The 19876-nt window shown below is 32.3% G+C and overlaps 5 protein-coding genes across 5 annotated transcripts; 3 read left to right on the top strand and 2 right to left on the bottom strand.

Annotated features, from left to right (window-relative positions):
• Positions 1-3050: 3050 nt before the first annotated feature.
• Positions 3051-4927, top strand: LOC124910079 (protein starmaker-like). Its single transcript, XM_047450702.1, has 2 exons — positions 3051-3422; positions 3503-4927. Exons 1-2 carry the CDS (start codon positions 3051-3053, stop codon positions 4925-4927), a joined length of 1797 nt encoding a protein of 598 aa, XP_047306658.1.
• Positions 4928-7120: 2193 nt separating this feature from the next.
• LOC124944878 lies at positions 7121-9680 on the bottom strand. The gene is made up of 3 exons (XM_047485225.1): positions 9408-9680; positions 8084-8968; positions 7121-7471 (listed from the first exon to the last, which is right to left on the bottom strand). Exons 2-3 carry the CDS (start codon positions 8938-8940, stop codon positions 7432-7434), a joined length of 897 nt encoding a protein of 298 aa, XP_047341181.1. The 5' UTR covers positions 8941-8968; positions 9408-9680; the 3' UTR covers positions 7121-7431.
• A 1445-nt stretch (positions 9681-11125) lies between these two features.
• On the top strand, positions 11126-14089 carry LOC124945574 (probable glycosyltransferase At5g03795). Its single transcript, XM_047486030.1, has 2 exons — positions 11126-12011; positions 13612-14089. Exons 1-2 carry the CDS (start codon positions 11251-11253, stop codon positions 14087-14089), a joined length of 1239 nt encoding a protein of 412 aa, XP_047341986.1. The 5' UTR covers positions 11126-11250.
• A 50-nt stretch (positions 14090-14139) lies between these two features.
• LOC124945573 (2-hydroxy-6-oxo-2,4-heptadienoate hydrolase) lies at positions 14140-15897 on the top strand. Its single transcript, XM_047486029.1, has 5 exons — positions 14140-14666; positions 14744-14855; positions 14926-15209; positions 15301-15370; positions 15436-15897. The coding sequence occupies exons 1-5, from the start codon at positions 14155-14157 to the stop codon at positions 15745-15747; spliced, it is 1290 nt and encodes a 429-aa protein (XP_047341985.1). The 5' UTR covers positions 14140-14154; the 3' UTR covers positions 15748-15897.
• Positions 15898-16317: 420 nt separating this feature from the next.
• LOC124945812 (zinc finger protein CONSTANS-LIKE 4-like) lies at positions 16318-17647 on the bottom strand. The gene is made up of 2 exons (XM_047486311.1): positions 16821-17647; positions 16318-16714 (listed from the first exon to the last, which is right to left on the bottom strand). The coding sequence occupies exons 1-2, from the start codon at positions 17604-17606 to the stop codon at positions 16415-16417; spliced, it is 1086 nt and encodes a 361-aa protein (XP_047342267.1). The 5' UTR covers positions 17607-17647; the 3' UTR covers positions 16318-16414.
• Positions 17648-19876: the final 2229 nt, after the last annotated feature.

The raw sequence follows: 19876 nt of genomic DNA, 5'->3' as shown, positions 1-19876 counted from the left end.
GTTACAATAATTTGTAAATAGTATAAAATAATATCTATAAAAATGTTAAATATTATGTCAAATTAAAAAAAAAAAAAAATCAATGGAGAAGATCTAATTAAAAAAAAATCATGTGTGACTCCGAATAATTGCTGAGCTCCATGACAATGGGTGAGGAAGTAGAACAAACCGAACAAATCAATCAAGCAATTTGGAAAAAATCTATATCAAATATTATGAGCAATAATGAAATTTTTATATGTTCGTGGGTTGATAAACAACGCTGTAAAAGATCATGTCAAGTGATAACTAATCATCCATTATATTGATAATTGAAATACCGATAAATTTGTACCAATTAATAGATGATACATGTAAAAGTATCTCTATTGTTGTTAACTATTGTTGTTAAGAAATGGTTTAACACAAACTCGAGAAACGAGTACCAAGATAATTGATAAGTATGAGAAGTAAACGACACACCTAAAATTAGAAATATTTTTTAATTATAAAAAAAATGAAACAATATTATACTATATTGAACAAAGTACAACACTAATTAATTCTGAGTGATAAAAAAAAGTTCAACATATTTTAGAAAAAGATAAAAAAATTATTTTTATATTTAGATTTAATTCACTATAAATATATATATATATATATATATAATTTTTTTTTTTTAATATTTTATAAAAAAGATTTGTGTGTGGCATAACTTTTTGGAATTCCAGAAAAAAAAAATCTCAAGATTTTATGTGAAAAGAAGATTTTTTTTCTTTTAATATTTTTTTTAAAGGCTTTGAATTCTCAAAATCATAACACTAATCTATGAATCTCCATGACTACTCTTCTAACATACCCTTACTTAGAGACGGAACCACTCTTGATCTTAGGCTGTGGGGCTTAATTAGGGTATGTTTGTTTGAGATAGACCTGTAAGATTTGTTTAATAATTTACCATGATAGTTATTTTTCTAGATTTAGTTTGATAGGGTCATTTGAATGTATTTATAATTTGTATGATCAGTATTTTTTATCTCTCAAGTTTTTTTTTTTATTTTTTATATATTTTACAATAGATAATTAGTTTTTAAAAATAATTAATATTAAAGTAACACTATTAAAAATAATAATTATTATATTAGTTGAGTCCAAGTGGCTTAGTGTGGCAATCTTTTTGAAATCACACTCTTGATTCAATTCTTTATAGTTACATATTATTAATTTTTTCATTCATTTTCTTAAGTCCAATCAATATATATTTTTGAAAAATAATTTTTATCAAGTTCCCTCTTATTCTAATTTTGTTTTTATCTGTCTATGCCCCCTCACTCATTCTAATCAGGAAAAAACACAATCAAAGGAATAAAACTTTCACTTAGATCATGAGATCAAAGATGTGATTACTTAAGATTATCATAATTTAAATATATGGTTTTCAATCTCATTTTGCAAACTCAATGTGAAGGAGATATTATAATATTATAGAAAATATAAATATAAATATTGATATAATTTACTTTATGTTTTCTATGATCATTCAAATGTCAAAAAATTATTAATAAAATATTTGTTAAAATACTTATATAATAATACATATTAAATAGTTATTCAAATATTCACAACCTTTAATTTTTTTTATTAATATCCTTAATATGACATCATCTATATATCCACCCACAAAAACAATGCACATATATAAAATATAAAAACCTTACAAATTACAAAATAATCTCTTAAAGCTAGATAGCTAGCCAGTATATAATTATATTAGACCATTTCATTGAAATTCATTTGTTTTGAACAATTCAACTGATTGTGTTTCATTTGTCATTTTGTTTCCTTTCTCACTTATGTTAATTATAAAGCTGATTATATTGGGGGATTCATTAAATTTCATGTAAGATTATACTTAGTATATTTTATTTTGTTCTTTTTACTACAAAATTGTTTTTGTGTCTCCTTTTATATCAAAAATTGTTTATTTTTCAAACACATATTAAGTTATAAGTCTCAATTTCATTAATTACATACAGTATATATATTGTGTACATAGTTCAATTTAAAGTATTTGTTTTCTAAATAAAGTAACATGTCGATACTTAATTGATGTAATTTAATTTTCAAAAGACAACATGAAATAGACATAAAAAATCAATCTAAAAATAAGGAAAGACTTGTAAATTACAACAAATATCTCATAGTGAAAATAAAGGCTCTTTATGTTAGATCACACAAGTTTTGCATTAGATACATATGTAAAGTTTTGTAATTCTAAATTCACACAATTAATTAGTAGCTTGGTGACAAAATATTTTGATTAAAGATTGTTTACTATCTTAAGCTTTTTTACAAGTTTAATTCTCATTGAATATATAATAGAGATCTAAATGTTGAGTTACTAACAAAAACAAACAAAAAATGTTCTAAATAAATTAAGTCTTTATTTAGTTGACTACATGTAGGCTACTAATAAATTAACTAGATGGACCATGTATATTATTTGATTAAATATTTAAATTAATATATAGTTTGGGCATTAGTGTCCTCCCATAAACATAATAAAATAATTGTTCATCTAAGATTTCGTGCTCATACCATTCTTCAAAGAAAACATCAAAAGCATGATCTGGCTTATATATTTTCGTAATTAATACTTTTTTTTTTCTTTCTACTTTTACTAATTCATTCATTCATATAATCTTGACCCGTCTTCTCTCTCAGCCATCGTCAATATATCTCAGATTATCAAAAAAAACATCTTACATTTCTTTCTCCCTTTCTACAACTCACAAAACGGTAAGTTTCTCTCTCTAGATCTCTCTTCATTTCTACTGTGTTTTTGTTGATCATAATCTATATGGATTCTTTAACTAGCTGTTTATATTTTAAGCAATCAAACTTCTTGTTTTTATTTTGAAATATGGTTTCTGGAGTCATCACAAATAAGCAACCCTAGTTGGTATACATGAATTGATGAATTGAAACTGTTCTATTGATATTCTTGCATAGATTTATATGGAATAACCTTATATTATATATATTGATGTAGGATCTTCTTAAATTTGACTATGTCTGGTAAAGAAGAACCGCGTGTTAGTGAAAAGGGAAATCGAGGAATGTCCAAGACAAAACCTGGATCATCAACTATGGTTTCCCCCGAAGATAAACACAAACATGTTCCGAATTACATGAAACCTACTATAAGTTCGTCTTTAGGTCAATATCGTCGCTCTTTTTCTTCATCTTCTCATCATTTTATGATTCCGGAGGACACTCTAACAAGCCGAAGAAGGTCACTAGACAAGCCTATGGCATCTCCATGTCCGCGTATAAGCAGAAATTTAAGTTTATCTCGTGAGCACTCGCAACTTCTTATTCCTTCTTCGCCAAGAAAATCTAGAAATCCAGTATTTGAATCTTCAAAATCGCATTTGTCCAAGGTATTATATACTAATTCTTTAAAATCTTATTTTGTGATTTATGTAAACATCTTAATTTAGTGTTTACTATTATCAAATAGGGTCACAAACGAGGATCATCACTTGATATAAAGTTGAATGATAGTGAAAAAAAGGTTTTGTCATTGTCAATAACTAGTAGTCGTGTTGCTTCACCCGATGGTGATGCGAAGCAAGAAATGAGGATTGAAGATCGAGGAGATAATCATTTAGAATCATTGACACCAAGCTTTTGTCATGATCCACCTCCCGCACTTGAAGACAAGAAGCGCGTCATGGTTGTTCCAACCTATCATCATGATGATGAGATCTTCAATGAAGTTCAAGCTATGATATTGCTTGAAGATTATAACCGTGATAATGAAATCTCTCCCGTGACATTTGAAGACAACAAAGAGCATATTGTGGTGGTTGATAAAGGTAATCATGATGATGATAACGAGACTTCGAATGAAATCCATGCTCCACATGATGATAGTGAGAACTCAAATGAAATACATCCTACTCATGATGATAGCGAGAACTCGAATGAAATTCATCCTCCTCGTGATGATAGCGAGAACTCGAATGAAATTCATCCTTCACATGATGATAGCGAGAACTCGAATGAAATTCATCCTCCTCGTGATGATAGCGAGAACTCGAATGAAATCCATCCTCCTCATGATGATAGCGAGAACTCGAATGAAATTCATCCTCCACATGATGATAGCGAGAACTCGAATGAAATCCATCCTCCACACGACGATGATATTAAGAACACTACTGAAATACATCCCATGGTGGTTGAAGAGGACAAGGAGCATATAGCAATTGTTCAATTTGAAAAACAAGATGAATATTGTCAAGTCCAAAACTCTGATGAAATTCCTCCCTCGATTGTTGAAGGTGTTGACAAAGAGGATTTCGTGATTGTTCAAGCAGATAACCACGATCAAGTCGTCGTGGATAACTCTATTGAAGTCCTTCAAGTGATGGCCGAGGAAGAACACGAGAAAGATGTCATAATTGTTAAAGAAGATGTTCTTGATCATCAGCCTCCTACTCAAAAGAAACAAGAGGATATTGAAGAGGGTGATCATAGTGGAACTTGTTCCACAAATCTAGATATCATTGAAGAGGTTAAAGGTTCCGATGTTGATGAAATCAATACCAAACATCAAGAACAAGAACAAGACAATCTCAATGTTATTGAAGCTCAAGATGATCAAGAACACGCGATTACTTCTGCCAATGTTTCGAAAGAGATATCGAAAGAGCAAGTAAATGATGATTCGATTATAGTAACCGAAGAAACAAAGAAGGTGAAAGAGGAGGTGATTATCAATAAACGAATGGTAACAAATAAAAAAGAGACAAGTATGGCATATAATGATGTGATCGAAGAGACAAAGAGAAAGCTCTTGCAGGACAGGAAGAACAAAGTGTTGGCACTCGTTGGGGCCTTTGAAACTGTCATGTCCATCGACCAAGGGCAAAAAAAGTGAAAACTCAGTTATGATCTTAAATATTGGCTTGCCCATTATCATATTAGATTGTCGCAAAAAGAAAAAAAAAATTGGATTGTTGTGTTATTTTATTATAAGTTATTTTTTGTGAGTGTGTGATTTTATTGGACAATTTTAGATATCATTATAGTGTTATGAAAAGGATATACTCTTTGATTTATTCCTCTCATCTCCCCATTCCCTTTCTTCTTATATTCCCTATTTTCTTTTACTTTATTTGATTTTTTTATTTGCTAGTATCAACTTTATTAATAAAATTTTAGCTTCTTTTAATATATGTGTATACTCTTTTGACTTTTATTTTATTTTTTGGGTTATGAATATACTTTCTTTCCAAATATATTTGAACATTTCAATTTGGGAGATGGTGAAAAGTCAAGCAAATTAAATCCCTAGACATAAATTGTATATTTCTCTTTTATTCCTTAAAAAAATTAAAATTTTAAAGAATAATAATTATTCTAATTTAGATAAATTATTAAATTAGTTAAATTCTTATAATTTTTTTAAATTATAAGAAAAGAATTATATTTATAAATTATAAAAAGAATCTTATTACTTATTTAAATAAATAAATTTATATAAATAATTTTGTAAATTTTAATGTCATTTATTCATTATTATTATTAATTAATTAAAATTATTACTATTTAAAGTAAACAAGTTTATAAGAGCTGCTCACGGGATATTCGAATCTCGGCTCGGCAAAAAGCTCGTTCGAACTCGTTTTAGTCTTAAAAGTCGAGCTCAGGCTCATTTAAAAGTTCGAAAATTTAAACGAGTCGAATTTGAGTTTCTCAATATTCCACTCGTAAGCTCGCGAACATGTTCGTTTATAGGCTCGTTTATGGGTTTGCGAACATATTCGTTATAGGCTCACAAACAAGTTCGTTTATAATATCGTTTAAATATAATTGGTAAATCATTAAAAAAAATTATTTAAATGCACTTAAATATGTAAGTATTTTTGGCCTTTTTTTCTGAAGTATACTGCCGGAGCCTGCCCTGAATTTTGGGCTGCCCAACCTTCGGTAGATAAAACATCGATATTTTTTTTTTTGTAATAGGTCTAATTTAAAAAATTGATAAAAATAATTGCTTTTTTTGATGAAATTTGAACCCATGACTAAATAAAATTTACATTCTTATCTTTAACCACTAAACTATAACACTTTAGGTTTAAAATTACAACAAATTTAATAAAAATATCTTCCTATTTTTAATAAATAGGTTGCCCTAAAAAGTGAGAGCGAAATGATTTATGCTATTGGCTAGTTTTATTGTTCGAAGGTTTACTTCCACTAATTTGTTACTCTTATCAAAGTATCCCCATTGGTGGGTGGAAATCTGATGTGGAGACAAATTGTACTTGGATATATAAATGAGAGTATGGGTATAATTGTGGAGAGAAAAATGAGAGGAGCAAATATTTACTACCGATACAAATGAAAAAAAGCAAACCAAAAAGTGGTTCCCATCTGACATGTTGTTTACTTTTTAATTAAAAATGTAAAATTGTTGCTTTTTAATATTTTTTAATTAATATAATTAAAAATGAAACAAGATTTACTTAAATTATTAAATTAAAAAATATTGTATGAATTATATGGTAGGACTCTGAAATAGTAAAATTGTATCTGAGATTGTTGGGGAATAGAGGTATAAATTGATAGATATAATTTATTTTTGATGTGACACATATTTATACCTATGTATGGGTATAGGGATACTCTCATTTAAAAAATATATATATTTTATATTTATAATTTTAATTTTAATATTTCATTTCATTGTTGAATTTATAAATTTAACTTTTATACAACTAGGTAAACAATCTTTCACTAGACGAGTTCGAACTTTCTAAAGGAGATCTAAACGAGCTTTAAACGTGTTTTCTAAATGAGGCGAGCACGAACGGCTTGTGAACTCAACTAAATTCATACGAGCCGAGCTCAATTGTAAAAGCTCGAAACGAGCTCGAGCCTAACCCTGTTCGGCTCACTCAACTCAACTCAATTACATCCATAGTTTTATGCTTACTTTTTATATGTGGAGTTTTGCTTATACCAAAAATGAACAAAATATGACTACTCAAATAATATTATTTTAATAATATATTATACTAAGAAACAGTGAGGATATTTTTTTTTAAATAAAGAAAAATTGAGATTTGATACAAAAGACATTACCCCATTTTCATATAATGAAAATTACAGTACATATCATCTGAGCAGGGATGGAAGAAGAGAACATAGCTGCAAAAAATGACATTATTTTTTACCCCATTTGACCTCCCTTTATTATTCAACATGTAACTAAAATGGGGGAAGAAAAAAAAAAGAAGAAGAAGACCTTTTATATCTATATCTACATGAAGCTTAACTCTCAGAAGTACAGTTTAACATAGAAAAAAAGAACAGAGAAAGCCATGAGAAGCAATCAAGATCTTACAGATTCGAAATCCATCTTCTGTTGTATTGTGTCTAACCGTCAATGAAGCGGGAGGAGTTCCTTCTTCGAGAACTGTTAATGATGTAAAACAACAAGATTATACCAACAATAACTTGTTTAAATGAATTTACTTCATCTATACTCAAAATGGAAAATATAATTGGATATGAGTGTGCCTTAATTTGAATTTGACCAATGATAAATAAGAACTGATTCAATTGACAAGCATAAATAGGAGATTATTTGATGGGTTATCTGAGATTATTTCAAATAACTCATTCTGCAAAACAACTACTCAACAATCACATTCTTCGAATTATCAACTAATATATTTTTATTCAAATAACCTCCTCATTTTCAATAATCTACGTCAAACAAAGGTTATTCAAATAATCCTAGATCAAGCAATCCCACAGCACAAATTACTGATTAACTGAAGGACATAAACTTAGAAGCCTATTGGGTATATAAACAATGATCTATAATCTTATCATTCAAATCATTGACCAAGAATATATTCATTATATATTATATAGCTAATGTCTTTTTACTCAAATAATTCAATTTTCGATAACCTATTTCAAACAAGGTTATATGGAAGTGGTTAGCAAGGGCTCAATATGACCAAATTAACAATTCAATAAAAAAAAAACTTAATTATATGCACATCTAGACTATTCTGACCTGCGGAAGCCAACTCTTGTCCAAGAATGGCGACTCTGGCTTGAAAAATAATTCTCCATTTGAACATTTCTGTAATCAGGCGAGCCTAAAGAAACCACAGAACCCACATCATAGTCTATATTTTCAGAATCTAAACGTTGATTACTTCTTCTGGAATTATTCGCCCTCGACCTCCTTCTATTTCTGGAACTCCTTAAATTATCAAAAACTTGATACAACATACAAGACGTAAACCAATTCCTTTCATCTCTTCTAAACTCATCCAACTCATCTCCAGTATCATTGTCCCCATATTCAATAACATAATCGCCTAGAACAATTCCATGAGGTATTCCAGCATGAATAGTCGTCAAAACATCGATTATCTCTGACGACTGTTGAAAATTCTCCCAATCAAGCTGTCGAGCAGGATCTATTTTCGCAGGGCATGCATAAGGGTGTTGTTGCAGAGCATGTTCTTGAAGTTCCGAATAAGTGCCTGCGAATGCGCATTGGTCTTCTTCACAACATCTTTTCTTCTCATTCATATGTGCACGCGCATCATCAATAATAATCCATCCTGTAACTACTCCTCTGCACAAGGGACAAGATGGCTTTTCATGGACTTCTGATAATGAGCATCTATTTTCCAGTGAGTTGGATTCAGAACTTTCAGGTGAATGTAAGCCAGATGACATTCCATGAGCATTTCTAAAACGGTCCAGACAATTAGAGAGAAGATGATCAGTATCACAAACGTAGGTTCGACATCCTTTCTCATAGGAAGAACACTGAAGGAGCACACAGTTATGGGGAAATTCCAAGCATATGGGACATAACATATCCTCCCAACTGGTATCTAATTTAATTTCATCCATTGTAGAAACTATATCTTCAACCTGTTTCCTGCAAAATCTCAGAACCCATGTATAAAGATGTATCTAGTTAATTTTCCTACACAAAAGGTAACAAATCGAATTATTACAGACACAAGCTAGGCAATTCGAACTCTGCATTACCCAATAACTAGAAACAACATGTTCTTCAAATCAAGATCATATATGAAGAACCAGTGGACATGTGAAGCATATGAATTTGAATAAGAGATTGAATACAGGGAGGATATACCCAATAGGCTTCTAAATTTCTGATTGGACTCCAAAGAATCAAAATTTCTCATATAATATACAAATTTACAGATAACCCACTTAAACAATCAATACTATTAGCAAAATTCATCTACTCGAAGTCCCAGAGAATTACAAATAGCCTAAATTACATGATTCTATCCATCCGTATTATGCAGTGCCTGAATTGAATTAAAATAGGCAATAAAAGAACTCACGATAAGAGGGTTTTCTAGGTCGAGGGTTGGGCGTTGGAAGAATCAGATCGATCCTTGTTTTAGTCTATCTATATCTGTTTCAATCTTTGTGGCGGGTGATCGGTGATTCATCGTCGCAAGAGGATGAATCAATTGAAGTCGTCGTCACGTGAATGCATCGTTCGAAAGAAGATCGTGGTCGTCGTCGTCGTCGTCTCTCTCTGGACTAGTGAAGAAAAGTGCTTAGAAATGGATTAAGAGGTCAGATCTGATTCAGGGGGAGGGCTAAAAGAAGAATGCCACAAAGACATAGCCAATAAAATAGGTCAATCAATTGTTTGTTGTTTATATTGTCTGTTCTTCTCTAATATAATTTGTATTAAATTATTTTCATTTTATTTTAAATTAATTTTAATACATAAATTGTTAAATAAATAATGTTTTTATAGTATTAGAGGCCGAGTTAATAATTAAGTATACTATTATTTATATTTTTGTAAGTTTTTGATGGATTAAATTGAATCTTGTTTTTTAAATAAATGGATAGAAGTGAAAGATTTTGCTATTGCTGATTTCAAAAAATTATCACCGAGTCAATTGGTACTCTATTTATGAATACAAAAATTCAATGATAACATTATCTTTTTATATGTTATGTATTTATTTGACTTTATTAATATTCGTGAGACATAATTGTCAAACTTAAAAAATGGTTCAAAACATGACAATTTAGATAGAAAGTACAAAACCTAATATTTATTTGACTTTATTATAATTGACTTTTTTTTAGTTAAGAATATCCTTATTGTTGGAGTATTCAATATTCATACCCATCTTATTTAATACAAAGTTTTTTTTTGTATCACTGACATCACAATTAGAATCACAATGTAAAAAGGATAAGTAAAGTTTTTATTTTATATAAAAATTATAATTAAATTGGATGAAAATATTTTAAATAAAAAAAATATATAAAATGATATTTTAATAATTTTTTATTATGCTACATAAATTTATGTTGATCACAGTTTTTTTTTTCAAACAGATTTGTTTGTAATTTTATTTTGTGTGAAAGTGATAAAAACTAGTAATAAAAAATCTCAGTATATATATATATATATATATTTTTTTTTTGTTAAACTACTCTAAGTTTATAAATTGGGGCTTGTTAGTGAGAATAATTAAAATTTTAGACATTTTATTTCAAATTTCACCATTTTAATTTTTTTTATTGTTAAAATTTAAAAATAAAATACAATTTTTTCTTAATAGTTTCAAACTCCGATAATATCACTAATTTAACTGATGAATTAACTATTTTGATTATCAAGTTGTAAAAAAATTGATAGTTAAAATTTTTAATTTGATAAAATTTTGTATTTAAATTAGTGACAATTTATTTATTTATTTATAGATGTGAGATAAATAATAAATTAACTTAATTTAAAATTTATTTAGACAATTTAATTTATTGAGCCAAATTTTAAAGAAGTGTCACCAAATTTCAATTGGATTGGTATTTATAATAATATAGTATATATAAATATATATATATATATATATATGTATGTTTTTAAACAAGTAAACACAAAAAAATTTCTCAATATATTATTATTATTTTTTGTTTTGCTTAGAATTGTCAAAAATAAATTATTAGTTCGTTAATAAATAAACAATATGTATCTGATTTGTTGTTTGAATGCTAAATTACAAAACGCTATCGTTTAAAACAATATTGAGAAAGAGTATCAGACAGTCAATTCAATAACCGACGTTTATATACAAGACAGGGAGAAAATACTTGACAGATCTTGACCTTTGTCTTCTTCTATCCACTCCTCACTCGTCGGCAGCCACGGCGGCGATGGCGGTACTCAGACAACAACCACCTTCCCGGCGGCGACTCCATCCTGCTTCTCCATTGTGCATCTTGTTCGTCCTTTTATCCTTACTCTTATCCATTCTCTCAATTACATCCACTATCAAATCATCAACCAAAATCATCACTACCAAACCCTATAATCAACCTCGTCCACTAAATGTCGACGAGATCGGTAATCCGTATCACAATTTTGGCCTGTTCGAAACCGATTACGAGCAAATGCTAAACAATCTAAAGATCTTCGTGTATCCCGATATCTACGGAAACTCGTCTTCTCCGTTCTCTAACATCTTCGTTCCAATCCCAAACCCTACGAATCCAAAGCTAGGAAACTATTACAGCGAGCACGCATTCAAATCTTCGCTTATGCGGAGCTCGTTCGTCACGATGGATCCGGATCGTGCCGACTTATTCTTCATGCCGTTCTCCGTGAACGCGATGCGCAACGATCGGAGGCTGCATTCGGAGTCGTCGATTTCTGATTTCGTGGCGAGATACGCCGGTAAAATCGGTTCGGAGTTAGGGTTTTGGAATAAGTCGGGAGGGGCGGATCATTTCTTTGTTTGCTGTCATTCGGTAGGGCGGGAAGCGGCGTCGAAGAATTGGGAGCTGAGAAATAACGCCATTCAGGTGACTTGCTCGTCTAGCTATTTTCAGAGGTTCTTTCTTCCTCATAAAGACGTCGCACTGCCGCAGATTTGGCCGCGGCCGGAGGAGACTCTTCTGAATCCTCCCGTTGCAAGGTAAGTAGATGTTCTATTTATTGCTTTTGTTTTTATTTTATTACAATTTTATAATATAGGAATAATTGGCTTATAGCATTATTAATATTAAAATAAGTAATCTTAGGGAAAAAATAAAATAAAAATAAATTACTTAATTTGTTTAGGCACTCAGATTAAATATAGTTACGTAGAGAGCAATTGAAGCCGAACCGTTCCAAACTCAAGCACAACACGTTTCCTATATATTCAAACTTTTATATTAGAGTTTGAGTTCGACTCGCATGTAGTTAGTTGTACTCACTAGCTGTTTGAGCTCGTTTATAGTTCGGAGTTTGAGTTCGACTCACACGTAGTTAGTTGTACTCACTAGCTGTTTGAGTTCGTATATAGTTGTTAGAAAATGTCGTTTATAACTTAGAAGAAGTCTTCATTCTAGGGGCTTGTTTGAGGAAATAGTTTTTTTGGGTTTTAACTGTATTTTCTCCTAAAACCCTTGTTTGATAAAAATTATGAAAAAATTAGTTTTAAAAATTGTAACCCTTTGTGTTTTGAGAATATAATTTAGGTGAAAGAATGGTTACAGGGAGGATAAAATTAGATGATAATTTTGGTATTTAAATGGATAAAATTATTGATTAAATTGTTGATACGATGTTTGTGTTTTGTGATAAAAATTGAGTTTTATTCTAATAACTAAACATCAAACAAACTCAGGGTGAAGTTCTTCACATTTTTTTGAGTTATTAAATATTAATATATATTAGAACGAATTGCGAAAGATGACGAAAATAATAAAGAAAAAATACAAATTTAACACTGGTTACGTCCACCTAGAAGAGAGAATATTATTTAAGAGATTATAATAAATATTACATCATTATCGTCTATGTTATAATACGAGTTTATATAATAATCGATTCCCAATAGTTTGAAGCCCTAATAAATACATAATTGAATTGAAAGAGATACTTTTTAGGCAAAAATTTCTTGAATTTCTAAATAAGTCTCAGCAGATACAAAATCCTACAAGGTAAAGAGTCTTAACAAATATAGGGTCGACGTATTAAGAAAATTCAAATATTCAGTATATATTCAATAAGAGGAAGGATAGGGAGCACGACTTTGGGGGAGCGACTCGTACAGCGAGGTCACTTTCGGTGTTATACGAAAGTAACATCGCTGTTATACAAAAGAGACCTCGTCCCTTTGTATAACAACGAAGTCTCTTTTTGTATAACAGCGATGTCACTTTCGTATAACAGCGATGTCACTTTCGTTGTACGAGTCGCTCCCCAAAGTCGTGCTCTCAATCATTTTTCATTCAATAATATATTAATAAATATTAAACAATATTTTTAACGAGCTTCTAAACGAACGCAAACTCACTAACGAAGTCTCTAAATTAAATGTTCGCAAACAGACAAGTCAAATATTTAAAAGTTCTAATTTGCTTACTTTAAATTTTCAATATTTTAAACAAGCTCGTTAAAAGAATTGAACGAGCTTTTTACCGAGCCGAGATTCGACGCGATCCGCTCTACACATTTACATCCCTAAATATAGATTTCATGTATGATGGTTTTGCAATTTAATTTTGGTCCTTGTATTTAAACCACAGAGAAAAGCTGGTATTCTTTTCTGGGCGTGTGCAAAATTCTCGAGTGAGGCAAGACTTACTTGCCATGTGGGAGAACGACGGGGACATGTATATAAACACATTAAATCAATCCCTTCCTTATCTCGAAGGTTTTAAAAGGAGTCGATTTTGCCTCCATGTGAAAGGGTACGAAGTAAATACAGCTAGGGTTTGTGACGCCATACATTACGGGTGTGTTCCTGTCATAATTTCAAATTATTACGAACTACCATTCGCAAATGTTCTTGATTGGAGCAAGTTCGCAGTTATTATTAGGCAAGAAGATATTTCGTTATTGAAGAAAATATTATTATCTATAAGTGATAATAATTACTTAGAAATGTATAATAATTTAAATATCATTAGGAAACATTTTAGATGGAATGAGAAGCCACAAAGATATGATTCATTTCATATGATTATCTACCAATTGTGGTTGCGACGGAACTCTCATTACTAGATTATTTGATCATTTTGAAAGTTTAAGTTCAGAATTGAGTAACTATATAGAATCCAAGGACAAGAATGAACTTTGGTTTCTTCATTGTTCTACGTCTCTCTCAAGCGGGGAAGGAGAAGATACCAAAATATGAAGATGTGGTTTTCCAAGCTCAGAACGATATGGTCTCGATCCATCTCATTCCTTCTCTCCGGTCCACGCGCCGTTCGAATTCTTCTCCGGCGATCATATCGCCGCCTTTCGCTTCCGCTTTTCTCTCCTACGATCACCGCCGGGACTGCACTACTTCATTGTCAATTACATTAAAACGGCGGCATGGAGGTTTTCATGCCTGTGGAGAAAGAAGTGTGTCTGCTTCTGCCTCTGTAGTCTCGAATGAAGGGAGCGAGATTAGTGAGAGAGGTTTGAGTAACGATGAACTGGTGTTAGGGCTTAGGGAGATAGAAGAAGGATGCAGTAAGTGGAATTGGAGAGGATACACCATTAATTACCTTGTTCAATCGTCTTCTTCCAATTCAGATAATCCTTCTCTGCTTCTTGTTCATGGATTTGGTGCCTCGATTCCTCATTGGCGCAGGTAATCTAGATCTAGTTTTCATCAATTCTCTATTTCAAACACTAACTTAGGTTATGTAAATAACTGATACCATCCAGGAATATTCCTATCCTTGCGGAAAGATACAATGTGTATGCAATTGATCTTCTAGGTTTTGGTGCTTCTGATAAGCCAATTGATTTTGAATACACAACTGAAGCTTGGGCACAGGTACATACATCTTAATTCCATTCCATATATATATGCTTTTTCTATGTTTGATCATATCTATTATGAACAGTTGATATTGGATTTCCTGGATGAAATAGTTCAAAAGCCAACTGTTCTAATTGGAAACTCCATAGGAAGTCTAGTTTGCGTGATTGCTGCCTCATCAGGTATGTCTTCGTCAACTTCAAGCCTCGTTAACGGGCTTGTTCTGTTGAACTGTGCTGGTGGAATGAATAACAAAGCAATAGTGGATGATTGGAGAATTCGACTTTTATCCCCTTTGTTTTTGTTGATTGATTTCCTTCTCAAGCAAAGGAAGATCGCTTCGTCAATCTTCAATCGCGTCACGCAAATGTACGTAAACTAACTAGTTTGTTTCTATAATTAATCAGTGTCTGGTGTTTGGACGTTTATGATATTGGAAAAATTCTATTTTTCTATGCAGAGAGAATCTGAGGAGCGTTTTATTGTCTGTTTATGGGAACAAGGAATCCGTCGACGATGATTTAGTGCAGGTAAAGAAAAAAGGAAGTAGTTTTTCAAAAGATGTTATCCGAAAATGAAATGGCATATTTTGCAGATAATTCGGAAACCTGCGATGGAGGAAGGGGCTTTAGAGGCTTTTGTATCGATTGTGACTGGACCAGCCGGACCTAATCCTGTTCAGCTAATGCCCGGAATCGACTTACCTATTTTACTCCTATGGGGCGATAAAGATCCATTTACCCCGCTCGATGGGCCGGTTGGGAAATACTTTTTGTCTCTACCTTCGCAAAGGGAAAATATAAAGCTTCATGTTTTGGAAGGAGTTGGACATTGTCCTCATGATGATAGGCCGGAGCTTGTTCATGAAAAACTGCTACCTTGGCTTGCTCAGCTATATGCTCCATGAAAGATGACTGAAATTAGGTAAACCGGTTAAATATTCGTTTTACTATTGCATATATTTATCTGTGTTTATTTATTATAATGGCATTATACATACTTGAAACCATTTTAGACAAATTTTCAAATTGGTCAGTGAGAATGTTCATTTTAATTGTTGGTAAAGTTTGCTCAAATTAACATGTTAAATAATAATATTATTTTTTCTTTTTCACTCTTTCTTTATATTATATTACTCTTTATTTTAAATTATTATTTATTTTATCATTATATATTAATAACTTTGAATTACTTTATCAAAAAAAAATTATATCTCTTCAAAATCACATACCATCATTATCTTCAAATAAGTTATATTAATAGCCCAAATCCGATCATGGTCAAAATATAGGTTCATGGTCTCGAGGCCAAAATGTCAAGGGTTCATGGTCTTGAAACCAAACTAAAATGTCAGGGTTCATGGTCTTGAGACCAAACCAAAATGTCAAGGGTTCATGGTCTCCCACTAGAAGAGGGTCCATGATCACTCAGCTTATTACCCTTAGTTTACTTTTGTGTTTTTTAGGAAAAATAAATATATCAAAATAGGTTAAACCCAAAGTTTTATAATTATGAAGACTTTATGTACATATAGCCTGAAACAGTTTTGCAAAAAACACAGTGAAAAAATGAAACTAGAAGGATGATGGAACGACGCCGTATCCAGTGTCTGCAATGGCCGGTTCGAGAACTGGTGTTCGCTTGGCAAATCTGCCTTTGATACGAGGCCGGGTCTCAGCGTATGCCTTCCTGGAAGCGTAGCGGATTGTCTTCTCGAATTTGCGATTCTTTCGCTTCTCTCTGTACCTCAAAACTCTGGCCTCCCTGTCCAAGCCGGTCAAGGGTACGCTCGGCAAGGTTGCGGTGGAAACGTCTCCCATGGCGGCGGCGTTGTGATCTGGCACCACTCCAACGTCCATGGATGATGATGACAACTATATTTATCCGATAAGAAGAGACAGACAGACAGACAGACATATAGATATGTTAATTGAATAGTTGGATTATTAATTGAATGGAGAATGGATCGATGATGATTACAGTTGGACTGATTGTCTGAGAAGTGAAGTTGTAGAGGTAAGGCGGTTTGGATCCGGAGAAGTCTACTTCGAAGCATGGAACGCCGTCGACGATTGAAGGAACATCAGAAGAAGGGTGTTGTAAGTCGTCGTCGTCATCCTTAATCTGGTGGACAGCAGGAACAACACCGTCGGCACAAGAGTTGTTGTGGTTGTTGTTGTTGTTGAGTTGATGATTCTGATGCTTTTGATCTGACATCATGAGATCTAGATCTAGATCCAGGTGGTAAGGATCCATAACAGAGAAGATGTTGTTGTAGTCAGTCGGTTTAGGCTCCGAATTATCCAAGACTTTAGGTGTAGGATTCGGTAGAAGCCATGAAGCCGCCTCTGCTTCCTCCGCCTCTCCACCACCACCAGATTCCAGATCTAAGCAATACCGATCTTCTCCAGCACAACAGTACTTGGGGGCTGTGGCGGCCGGTTCATAAAACGGCACGACTGGGAACCGCTCGTGACGTCTGGCGAGTGGATTAGCGGAGTGAATATCACGATCGCAGGTAGAACATAGGGCGGCAGCGTCAGCCTTACAAGTGACTGACGCCGGCGCCTGCTCGCAGACCTCGCACATCCAAACGCGAGCATGGCGTGAAGCGAGCTTGTTTGCGGCATGGACCTTGGAATCGCATGGAACACATAAGAAGGCTGAATCCGGTCGGCAGAATAGCGTAGCCGTCGCCGATTTACACGAATCACATAACTTCCCCGCCATAGCCCAACTCTCTCCTCCTCCTCCTCCTCCTCCCATAATCTCTCTCTCTCTCTCTCTCTCTCTAAAAGAATGACAAGAAAATTCAGAGTCCTATCTTGATCTTCATGATGATGAGTGAAGTGGTGGGACCGTAGGAGATCTGAGATTGGACGAATGAGAGACGAACAGGTGGAGTAACCTTACCCAAATAAGTAAACAAACGATGCCGTTTAGGTTGAATGTGGGTCCTGTCCCGTCCATTCATGGAGAGACGTGCAAAGTGAGGGAGGAGGAGGAGGTCCGTTTGGCATTTTTGTAATAATAGACGAACCATTTTCATACTGTCTGTGAGGAAGAGGGGGGACCGTATGTACTATTTATCTTATTCGTGCATTTAATTTCAAATAATTACTTTTTGTGGTTGCCAATTTATCTTAGAAATCTCAATTATTTATTGTTTTCTATTACTTACATCGGGACAAATTAGGTTAATTTATTTTTTCATTTGAAATTTTCATAAATATCTATTTTAATTATGTTTTGTGAATTTTATCATATATTTTTATAAAAATTATGTATCGTTGCATAAGTGAAATAAAAATTTGAATATTATTTCTCATATTAAATTTTTATTTCATCAACGGCCGACAGAAAATTTTGAGCTGATTAGCAGTTTTCAAAGTTAACTATTATCGAGAGGAGTTGTTTCCTCAAATTTATAAAATTTATTTTTTTTATTGAGAATACGTATACAGTTTGTCATAAGTTCGGTCTCAATAAATTCAAAAACAGTTCGGTCTCAATAAATTAAAAAACAAAAAATTATGTTAATACTATGTGCATTTTTATTAAAATAAAAATATTTTAACATTAAATAAATAAAACACGTTTTAATCATGGTTTCTATAAGGACAACTACTCTTAAATTAACCCATTTAGGTCAAAAATGATTAATATCGAATTTCATGGGATAGGCTTGAAGTTTTAACCTAATTTTCTTACAACACTATATAAATATCATACCCTAGCTCCTGTAAAGAGGACGGCCTCCCAAATCCTCTAGTTCCCTATGTCTTATAGGATAATTCGGGGGAAACATTTAGAAGTAATTTTAATGAACTATTTTGAGAATGGAAAGTGATAATAAAAATTCTACAATGGACATAGCTTCATGTTTGTATGGATATGTGATGTAGAATAGTTTAAACAATGATTGACAATGTGAATTCGGTGTTCACAATTTCTTACTTGTTTGCATCTACCAAAAAAAAAATATGTATATATATTAAACATATGCTCGAAACGACGTATGATTGCCCCTCCTAACCAAGCTCATGCAGTCACCTCCACAACAAAGGACCGCCACTACTTATGGGCTTCGTAGAAAGTTTGATGACCTAAGAATGTCACCGTCGAAGGCTCTCGAGGTACTATTGTACAGGAAGTTGATCCAATTGTTAACTCTAGGAAGAGAAGTAATATGCAGGAATATGAATGATTGTTGCCAATATCATCCAGTCAAAATGCACTCTACTAATCTCAATATCGTATTTATAAAGTGCCAGCCCATGAAATTTCGATTTTAATCTTTTTTTACCTAGTCACGTAGGATCATTGTTAAAGAATTCCTAAAAGATAGTTGGTTAAATTCATTGACAAATTCAAATAATATACTCTCATAGGTTTCATTCCAAAATAACTTTCCTTGCTTACGAAAGACCTAACCTAACGTGAGTTGTAGGTCAAATGATGTGTTCTGCTTGATATCAAATGAATGTTAAGACCAAGACTTTGTAGGTCATGGGCTCAAAATGGTCCCGTGTAATGGCCACGAGAAATTAAGTGGAACATATCACAATTGGCTTATGGGACAAATGAGTGTTCATGCATTCGTTTGTATCAACGTGGAAGGTATCTAAACATTAAATGACAACTTGAGACCGGTGTCATTCATTCGGAGTGTGTCTTAGTTTGATGCAAAAGGTCTAATCATCGTGTTTGGAGAACTACAACATCCAAAAAGAATTTTTGAGTGAGCAAGGGTCACTTTCAGACTTCAAATGATAAATATTTCTTCTATTCAAATATAGTGAAGTTTTGGATCTTGAATCAAAATTCGGATTAAGAGGGATTGTAGAGAACCCTCTTAGATTTTCAACCCAACTCAGATCACTCGGTAATAAATGAGAAGTCATAATGGGTCACACGCAATAGAATAATCAAGTTGATATGTAAAACGAGAATGAATTTTGATTTCGTTCCTAGATGTTATAAATATTATTGAATATTATAAATTATTTATGATAAATAAATATCATAAATAAAAT

Source organism: Impatiens glandulifera, chromosome 7, assembly GCF_907164915.1.
Source record: "Impatiens glandulifera chromosome 7, dImpGla2.1, whole genome shotgun sequence".
In the NCBI taxonomy this organism is placed as follows: domain Eukaryota; kingdom Viridiplantae; phylum Streptophyta; class Magnoliopsida; order Ericales; family Balsaminaceae; genus Impatiens; species Impatiens glandulifera.
The sequence above is the reverse complement of the archived record's forward strand: the minus strand, read 5'-3'. Positions and strand labels throughout refer to the sequence as shown.

Coding starts and splice junctions, on each gene's coding strand:
- LOC124910079 (XM_047450702.1), top strand. CDS start 3,051: ATGTCTGGTAAAGAAGAACCGCGTGTTAGTGAAAAGGGAAATCGAGGA. Junction 3,423..3,502: donor CAAAATCGCATTTGTCCAAG/GTATTATATACT, acceptor ATTATCAAATAG/GGTCACAAACGAGGATCATC.
- LOC124944878 (XM_047485225.1), bottom strand. CDS start 8,940: ATGGATGAAATTAAATTAGATACCAGTTGGGAGGATATGTTATGTCCC. Junction 7,472..8,083: donor ACAAGAGTTGGCTTCCGCAG/GTCAGAATAGTC, acceptor CATCATTAACAG/TTCTCGAAGAAGGAACTCCT.
- LOC124945574 (XM_047486030.1), top strand. CDS start 11,251: ATGGCGGTACTCAGACAACAACCACCTTCCCGGCGGCGACTCCATCCT. Junction 12,012..13,611: donor CTGAATCCTCCCGTTGCAAG/GTAAGTAGATGT, acceptor TTTAAACCACAG/AGAAAAGCTGGTATTCTTTT.
- LOC124945573 (XM_047486029.1), top strand. CDS start 14,155: ATGAACTTTGGTTTCTTCATTGTTCTACGTCTCTCTCAAGCGGGGAAG. Junction 14,856..14,925: donor CAACTGAAGCTTGGGCACAG/GTACATACATCT, acceptor TATTATGAACAG/TTGATATTGGATTTCCTGGA. Junction 15,371..15,435: donor TCGACGATGATTTAGTGCAG/GTAAAGAAAAAA, acceptor CATATTTTGCAG/ATAATTCGGAAACCTGCGAT.
- LOC124945812 (XM_047486311.1), bottom strand. CDS start 17,606: ATGGGAGGAGGAGGAGGAGGAGGAGAGAGTTGGGCTATGGCGGGGAAG. Junction 16,715..16,820: donor CTCAGACAATCAGTCCAACT/GTAATCATCATC, acceptor GGATAAATATAG/TTGTCATCATCATCCATGGA.